The sequence below is a fragment of the Erigeron canadensis genome, chromosome 3 (genome assembly GCF_010389155.1).
Source record: "Erigeron canadensis isolate Cc75 chromosome 3, C_canadensis_v1, whole genome shotgun sequence".
NCBI lineage: Eukaryota > Viridiplantae > Streptophyta > Magnoliopsida > Asterales > Asteraceae > Erigeron > Erigeron canadensis.
This window is the reverse complement of record NC_057763.1, coordinates 5791945-5801654: the sequence shown is the minus strand read 5'-3', so window position 1 is coordinate 5801654 and position 9710 is coordinate 5791945. Positions and strand designations below refer to the sequence as shown.

Genomic DNA, 9710 nt, shown 5'->3' with positions numbered 1-9710 from the left:
AATGTATTTATGTGTCCTTACAAACAAAAATATCAATAAATAATCTAACTACTATAAACAACGATATCGTTGTTTAATGTATGTGTCACATAAGCACAAGATTATATTCTTATTGTCTAGCATCATAAATAATTAAAAAAAAAAGGCGAGACTTAATAGGTTTGGTTATTAGTATAATAAAGTTTGATGGTCATATATGAAGAAAGTTTACTGCTATTTATATTGAGATCTTCTAAAGTAATTATTAATTTTATAGGTAAAGTTGATAAAGTTTGACCTTTGGATTAAAATCAAAGGTCAAGATTAAAATATCAAAGGTCAAAATTCTCTTAACTTTAATTATGAAGTTAATAATAATTTTAGAGGATTTTTACAAAGAATAATTGAAAGTTTGATGAAAATAATAAATTACAATGTACGTGTGTATAAATTTTAAGATTGCTCAACTTATCCACGAAAAAAACTTCATGATGAATAGTATACAATAAAAGTTCGTTATTTCAGGCTTTATTCAATAACATTTTTTCATTAAAGATTTAAAGAGAAGATTTAGTTAGAGGCTACCCGATTCATCCTTCAAAGACTAGTTCCTGTCAGCGTCACATCAGCAAAAAAACACTCCAAAGACTAATCCCCCAAAACACACCCAATACACTCATCCCTCAAGAACTAGTCTTTGACCCACTAATTATTTAATTCTATCCTTTTATTTAAACTTTACATTTTTAACCATCTAAAATTATAACAAAATCTAATAAAACACATACTTCATTTATATTACAAACTAAAAAATACATACTAGATTATTAATAAATAATAAAACACATAACACCAATACATAACAATAAAACACATAACACTAAAACATACATACTAGATTATTAATAAACTAATAAAGACTAACATAACACTAACACTCGGAATAGTCTGAGTCCACCGTACTGTCACCATCGTTGTGATGAATGTATCAGTATGGTTCAGGAGACCCGACAGCGTCACCGGGTTGAGGAGATGCATACTCCTCCCCAGGGTCAGTTTCATAATCATCAGGACGACCACCACCGATAGCGCCTTGCCAGAATAACGTGTGGTTTAGAGTGTTGTTTAAAGTGGTAGTGGCAATGGTAAGCTGGAAAATGGTTTGATCTAGCCGATCCATTTTCTGTCAAAGATAAATAAGATACTCATCTTCGACGGCATTACGAATCCGACCTTCAAGTCGTCCGATTTCGGCTGTGTAAGTTGTCTTATTGGATGTGATGCTCTGAATCACATTGCTAACTTCAGTCTTGTGTCTATCATCGTCAAGCATGTGACCCTGCATGTCCATTTTTGCATCACGGATGGTCATGTTTGCCATGGTAAATGTGTTTGTGTATAACAGAAAGGGAAGAATTTATGAGTATATGAAAGACTGGCATGAATTTTAATGGAATGGAAGTGTATATATAGGATTTTAGAAAAACTAGCCATTAAAGGACTAAAAGTGTCAATTTTTTGAACTAGATTTGGTCAAAACGGCGGTTCCAGGGGCCTGTCTTGCCAACTTTTGAAAGTTAAAAGTTTTTGTCTTCTACCTTCATGTAGCCGTTGGGTTTAAAAAAAAAAAAACAAAACGAACAAGGCCGCTCCTACTCGTCCCTCCAAGAACGAACCCATCGGACAAACCACCCGGAAGAACCAGGGACGAGTCTCACCCAGTGGTATGGGACGAGTCCGAGAACGAGGGCATTGGGTACCCTCTTATCATCAAAAGGGATGATGACGACGGGTGATGTCAATGTGAAATACAGATCCCCCTTTCTTGTTCTTCTTCTATTCTGACCACCAAATCAAATTTTACAAAAATATCACCCACTGTTTTCATTGTTTGGGTTTCAGTAAGCCTACTACGTAACATCTAGACCACATCAAAAAACGGTATCCATTCAACCAATAATCAAAACCCCATTTTGTGTATCTAAAAACCTGATTTTCGCTATCCTTAACGTCGCTCTTCAAGCTCAAGGCTGTGGTTAATATAGATAGTTAGCTGCTACCTCCTCATGTCCGCAAGCTGCACAAAACAAATTTCCATGTCTCAAAGTAAACAACACTAACTCTCCATATACCAACAGAAAAAGCATTACAGATAAGACATAACCCAATTCGATCCTTTATAAGTAAAAAAGCAGAAATGGCCACCTCTTGAAAGAAGAGGTACAATCAATTAAAAATAGTAAGTTGGTAAAGCTGACACACTGACTGCATCCATTTATTCAGGTGTAATGCTCCAAGACTCTCTCAATCTCAGCTTTGTTCCAGATAGTTGTCCCAGCACTTTGCTGATTTCAGGGAGGTTAAATATCACATCATATAATGCTGAAAAACTTATCATCAAAACAGAATAATATCAAAAATTATCATTTGCTTTAAGAAATTTGGCTTTACCTCTCAGCTTCAACAGGTTCATTTATCAAGTTTCATAGTCAGTCTAATGTTCGAGGATCCACTGCATGAGGGTATGGTTTTGCTTGCTTCCCTAGTTCTTGAAGCATGGGCTGCTAAATGAAACCGTATTTGTTGTATAGCTGGATAAAAGATAGAGTGGTTTCGTATTTAATTTTTTTATATTTCTTTTAACAAATAGCTAGTCGTATTGACTTTTTATATTTCTTTTGACAAAGGGATTATATAAAATTACCTGCAAGACTTGACAATTGTCTTGGACCCTTGCTCAGATAGCTCGAAACTAAACAAGTATACACAGAATTAGAACTCGACAGCTACTATTAAGTATCAATTGTATGAAGTTTGAGAATCTAAAATACATGTCATATTGTGTCTAATCCTAATCCTAAGATTGTAAAAATTTTAGTTCTCATCCGAATGCCCGTGTTCAGAGCATTGTGTGTGCAGTTACTGTTGCATATGAAATCTCAGACGAGAAGTTTGCTGGTGTCTACATTGTACCCTTTTCTGATTATGTTTCTTAAACTTGCAGCATGTCCTAATCATTCCAGAAAATGTGTCTGCCTTTTTTGTGTTTTAGGTGTTGGAAGCACATAGATTTATTTATCCGTATGTGACATGGTAACATCTGTGATCTAAAGTATAATGTTCTATTGCATTCAGCCCAACTATTCTTAATATTATACTTAGTTTGGCCTCACTTATTAACCCTCTAATTGACTCTCAATAGAGTTCCCAAGTTAGTAACCAAGAACACAAGCTGGTATCTCAAATCTTAATGTACTATCATTATAACACCCGAGAAAGTTAACAAAACTTGATCGCGTGTCAACAATCCAAGGTGAAATAAATGTAAATGTAACACCCAATGCCGTCTTCCACGGGTTTTGGGTCCCAATAACTCAACCCTATATGGGGGAGGTTGAGATGTAGATAGCCTTACCTCTATCTAGGTAGAGAGACTGCTTCCAAGTTCTATCTAAATGATAGAAAAGGACCTCCGGCCTTTGCATGGGGTGAAGATTAGACCCTTGACCTCTGCCTCCAAAGACAATGGTGTTAACCACTTAATCCAACAATGCTACTTGTTGTCAACAATCCAATGTATCGTCCCAAATTACCACATGGAAGTGAAGCAACAACTTGGCACAAAGATGTACAGAAAACAAACGACTCATACATATTTTTGCCCACATAAAAACAGAGAAATTGACTTCAATATCAAAACCAACAAGGATTTCACACCTTTCTGGTTTCAGAGAAATCTTCAAGATCAGGCTTGATGACAAGCATCACAAGCTCATATGTCAATGCTGCTGAGTTTGCTAACATCATCTAAATTTGTCACCTCAGATACGTTTGCCCCACACATATAAATGCCTAAAATCCTAGCTGTAGCTTATTATTATAACACACACAGATAGATGACAGATAAACTGATATAAACAATCTTAATTATTACAGATAAATTGTCTTTCAATCCTAACACTTACGAGCATACGTTTATATAGGGTAATTCTACACGAAAATTAGAACATAATATGCTTCCTATACACAATCAAAATGTATAATTAAATTTATATATACACAAATATACATATACGAGTACATGTTATGCATAATTTACTGTATCTATACACAATACATTAAACAGGTATAGATATACAAATAAATATAAATATACATATGAACAGAGAGATAGAGAGATTAACGCACAGGATGTTGAGGTTTGACTCTGATTCCAAACTGAGTGCCTTTGAGAAAATCTGCTTTGATCTTCATCGTTGACTTGATTTCCAAACAGGCTGTTAACAAGCGATGTCCGAATTTCCAGACAATTGAAGTAATAAAAATAGTTGGTAAACAATGTCGACTATATGTATAGAAATATACATAGCTTTGATACGAGCGATTATTATAGGTTGACAACACTGTTTCTCAAGGACTTTTAGTATCCGATCACCAATCGACACGTAGTTGACTGTTTAAAAACCGCGACTATACTCTTCATTTGAGCTCTATACATATTGATATATTTGACTAATTTGCTAGGCCTAAAAACATGCCTAATAATCTGGCATTGATACATGGAGTCACTAATTCCTTAAACTTTGATTTACCGCCCACGCCGACAGAGTTAATGGCATTTTGGTAGACCTACCAAATTGGTCACATTTATCATTTCACTATAATTAAGCACCAATAAAACAATGATACATAAATATTCTTTAAAAAATAGATAAGTAGAAAAACACGCTAATCAACTACTTCAAAACTCAAGCCCATGCTTCAACATGGTACTTGCCACCTTTCTCCAACATCCTCAGCCACCTTGCAGCAGCTTCTTTAGATACACCGCCTTCTGATGCCACGATATCCTCAAATGCCGCCAATACATCTGATGGCATATTATTTGAAGAGCCCGCAACATAAACAACGGCCCCTCTACTCAACAAGTCCCATACTTTCACACTTTGTTCACGCATCTTATGTTGAACATACACTTTCTGTGGCTGGTCTCTTGAAAAAGCAACATAAAACCCTCCACCTTTTTCTTGTGAAAGCACTCCACCATTTTGTGAGTGGGAAACCCAGAAATCTTTGTACAAAAAGTCATTGTCCTCGTTTCGACACCCAAAGAAGAAAAGAATTGGAGATGTTGGTGTGAGTGTACTCTCTTTTAAGGCTCGTTCCTCCACGAAACCACGGAAAGGTGCACAACCAGTTCCAGGCCCGATAAGAATAAGTGGCAGTGAGGGTTCAGGTGCAGGAAGAGAGCCTTTGTGAAACCAGGCTGGAATGCAGACTCCTAATCATGAACACCATTGGTGATTAGCAAAAGCAGTAACTTTCTTTTTTCTTGCAAGTTGTCTAAAAAGGGTGTGTAACAAGATCAGATACATATCGGATGTAACATGTCCATATTATTTAAAGATCGCAAAATGGGTGGGACAGTGGGTTGGGTAACAGAAAGACAGATTATCTTTAGTATGGGTAACGGGTCAATGAGGTGAGACCGACCTATACTGACATTTTCATTATCAATTAGTTAATTTAGAAGTACCCAGTGGTAATTGATATACAAAAAGTGGTTGCATACTTTGGTGAGGATGTAACGAAGCCAGCCAGCTGGAGCATAGACCGCTACGTTTCCGCTTAAAAGGAGTTGTCCATGAAACTATGCTAACAGTAAGGTGCACTTGATTGGGGTGAACCATAAGAGAAGAAGAAATTGAAAAGGCCCTTGTTTTTAAGGGAGGAGTCAGCTGTACCAACCACTCAAATGGCATATCAACAGACGGGAAATCTTCAAGTACCTGCACAAAAGAGAACAGCATCATAAGTAGAAGACGACATTCTAGTTTGTCCCAAAATAAGTACTTTTTTGTGTCATTTATGATATTTTAGAAAACTGGCTAACATAAGCATATTTCAAGTTAAACACAAGTTACAATAATGAGTAGCTTATTTACTTCTAAAACAGTCCTCCTTTCTTTCTGGTTGTACTGGTACAGATCATCTCGTCCTTCAGGTGAGGCAAAATATTGAAGCCTCTCCTTTTCGTGTTCGGCACTGGCAAAAAAGCTCATCACCTACACCAATTAATGACCAGAATGATATTTAAAAAATCACAAATTATGCAGCTTTGGTGTGAAACAACTCCCAGGTATGTTCGGGATCATGATGATAGTTTAAAAATAATGACACAAACATATATTCAGGGACATCACCTCAAAAAAGTAACGTCTTGGGGAAGCTGATGAAACATCCATAGTCAACTCAACAAACCGCTTCAAATTTACGGGAACATTTGAGGTAGCTAAACCATTCTCAAGACGAGCATCTTTATTTCTAGGGTTCACCTGAAATCAGCGTCTAGATTATATGCACAACAATTTATCATAAGAAAGATTTTGACATATTTTAGTTCTTCACTTCCTGATAGAATGCCATATTTAATAGAATTTAAAAGATCAGAAGCTAAAATTCACAAAGTCAAAAGCACAGCTTACAATAATATATGATTCAGGGTTTAAATTACAACGCTTTATGAATGCATCTATAGCTTCAGGACTTTGTCCAGGGAGAATCTCAAGAACATCGCCAACTTCATACTCTATTGTCTGAAAGAATCAAGTTAGGAAAGTTTTTTCCTTTATCAGTTAAAAAGATCTATCATCTAAAAAAAACACTACCTAAAAAGACTTTGTAACTAGGGACCGGTAACGTAGTACTTACAGATGAAAGCGCCTCAAATTCAAAATGGCGAACATCTTTTCCACAACCTTCTCTACTTATGGGTTCATTTTTCACCTACATTAAGAAAGATAAGAATAAGCTGTAGTATTGTTAATTGCAAGATTTAAAGATCATACACATAGAACACATTTAATACTTATACCATTTTTAAAAAGCTGTCGGGTTTACTTTTGTCACTAGACTTTCTTCCGATTAACGAGGACCGGGACCTCACTATTTCCTTCTCTAGTAACTTCAAATCTGTGAACAGAATATAATCGCAACAATTGACACATGACGAAAAGATGAGTTGAAAATAGTAAACTTAGACTAAACATACTACTTACCAATTTCTGGTAAGGACTGTTTATACATTTCATAAGGGTCAAGATATGTGATATCTACTTTCGGTTGATCAAGCGTCTTTATATCAGAAATAGAAATATCCACACCTTTAGGGAAAAGTTTTGGATTTTCATTGTATAACATGGTCCATAGAGAAGACATCCATGGGTCTAAGGCCCCTTCATACCTGCATAAGAAAATCAAAACACCAACTTGAAATATACTATGAGAACACACATAGTCCATATGATCTCAAGTAGCATATCACAAGTGACGGATTTACCCTGAAGGATGTTGATCGTCTCCCAAACCTCTTTCAATAATTTCTGTTCCCCCAAGATCTGCAAGTCGTTTGTCAAGCTTCTTTGCCACAAACTGTAAAGCAGATAACGCATATATGATAAGAAAAAAAAAAAGAACATTGGTAGGAAAATGATAGAATAAGTTAACTTGAAAACCGAATATATGATAACTAAATTAACTCACATTGTACTTCTGGTAGCCTGAATCCCCCAATCCAAAAACCGCATAGTGTGTGTTGTCAAGCCACTGTCTGCCTAAACTTCTTTGCAAAAGAAATGTCCAAAACGCCTAAATAGTGTTCACCAAGAATTACAAACAAGAAATGCCAACAAATGCAATATTTGAAACTTAATGTACTATTTGAAACTTGATGTACTATTAACAACCAACCTTCATGGGGATTGGGGTGTCCCCTTGTCCAGTCGTTGAGACGACGAAAATCACATATTTTTCAGAAGGTAAGGAGCTCTGACGTAGTCCACATTAGCAATATGCATAGCAGAAACATATAATCCTTTATTAGAAAAAGCAACTATAGATTTCTGTAAGAACCTACATAAATGATGTTTGTATGTTCGAACTATAATCTAAAATCTATACCCAATCCGCCAAGTGCAGGGTATAGAGGGAGGTGAGGTGAAGATTGCCCTACCTATAGCCGGGCTGCCGGAGGTGGATAAATTGTTTCAGAATAGAAATCCAGCAAATGTGAGTGAAAATATGTATGTGTATATGTGCATCAGTGCATGCTTGTGTTTGTGTTTGTTTGTGAGCAATGTGAGAGAATTTATATGTATACTTAGATATAAATCTATACAAGTGGGTGGGTAGGTGTGCGTGCATATATCGGCATAGATTATATAACAAGGGGAAAAAAACATACTGTACATATTTACATAACATTGTAAAAACAGCATAAACACATTCACATCTACAAGTAACTTGACCAGGCTGGTTGAACTTCATGACTGATTCTATGTACTCTTATGTCTTTTCCAATTGACAATTTGACACAAATTTGTACGAATAGTGTGAAAAATTCACAATAAACACTCTTTTTTTCAGGATACTGAGTTTCACAATTTGTTGGATACTAAGTTTCATGACTCTTCAAAGACTGATTCGATATTCAGATAAATAGACTTTCACAGACCATCTCTAAGCTTTCCTAAAGGTAGATCACAACGGTTTGAGCCACTAACTAAAGTTATCATGGCTTTTGAGCTTTGACTTCTATTGACAGAAATCTTGACACCAACTGGAATACAGTTGAGGGAAGATGCAATGTCTATTGTAAAACTAAAACTAATAAACATAATCCACTTGAATGGACACCCCCGCGCATAAGACGTTAAGCCAACCAATATGAGTTAATTAACCTTAACACATTATAACTCAATCCACACACTGACACACACACAGATGTTCATATATATGGGTAAACCAAAAACAATACTTATTACCATAAAGCTATCAATGAAACATAAATTACCGAAATGCCGATAGAGAAACAACTAAATATTAATTATTATTTTTTTAAACGGCAATTCCGCTCCTAACAATACTTATTTCCATAAAACTATCAGGGATTGAAACCTGGACCTCTACCAAATGGGCTAACCACACATTGGAAACTATATACAATTATAAAAAATGTATCAATTTTGAAAGTCGGGTGAATGCAAAATACTAAAGACTTACAGCGTCAAAATCATCAAGTGAAGAAATACGAACAGGGCAGCCTCTTTTTTCGGCTTCACGACTTAATCGTTCAGCAGCATCTAATGCGTTTCCAGTTTCAGTGGCGTATAAAATCAACACCCCTTCTCCACTTCTTCTTTTCTCCATTTATATATCTTCTATATCTATATCTATCTCTATTTATATATCTATATATAATAACTAGCCCCTTCACTATTTAGCTTTCATATATTTCACCTTTAGCGTAAAGGCTAACGAAGTGCCCTTGAGAAAAACCCAAAAACCCTTGGCACCTATTTGCATACCATATCGCCCCGCCCCATACGTATCGGGTGGTGGTGAGAAAAATGGAAGGTGTTGTCGCCGGGTTGCTAATCCTTTTTTTTATGTATAATTTTTTGAGGCAATCCTAAAGTTACAAACTAATTATAAACAAACTTTTATAATCTTAAAGTTACAAACTAATTATAAACAAACTTTTACAAACTCATTTCTAACTAACTAATTATAAATAAACTTTTACAAACTCATGTCTAACTAATCAAATTATGGGAGAGAATAGAAAAAAAAAAAATAACTTAACATATAATTGGTCCATCTAATTTGTCAAATTATTTTGTAAACATTTATTTTTATTTAGTTTGTATACATAGCATTTCTCAAAAAAAAAA

At 35.4% G+C, this 9710-nt stretch overlaps 1 protein-coding gene across 1 annotated transcript; it reads right to left on the bottom strand.

Moving 5' to 3' along the window:
• Positions 1-4329: 4329 nt before the first annotated feature.
• Positions 4330-9415, bottom strand: LOC122592711 (NADPH-dependent diflavin oxidoreductase 1). Its single transcript, XM_043765003.1, has 12 exons — positions 9040-9415; positions 7729-7806; positions 7522-7626; positions 7319-7410; positions 7038-7222; positions 6854-6951; positions 6691-6765; positions 6465-6575; positions 6183-6314; positions 5925-6044; positions 5552-5768; positions 4330-5260 (listed from the first exon to the last, which is right to left on the bottom strand). The coding sequence occupies exons 1-12, from the start codon at positions 9184-9186 to the stop codon at positions 4728-4730; spliced, it is 1893 nt and encodes a 630-aa protein (XP_043620938.1). The 5' UTR covers positions 9187-9415; the 3' UTR covers positions 4330-4727.
• Positions 9416-9710: the final 295 nt, after the last annotated feature.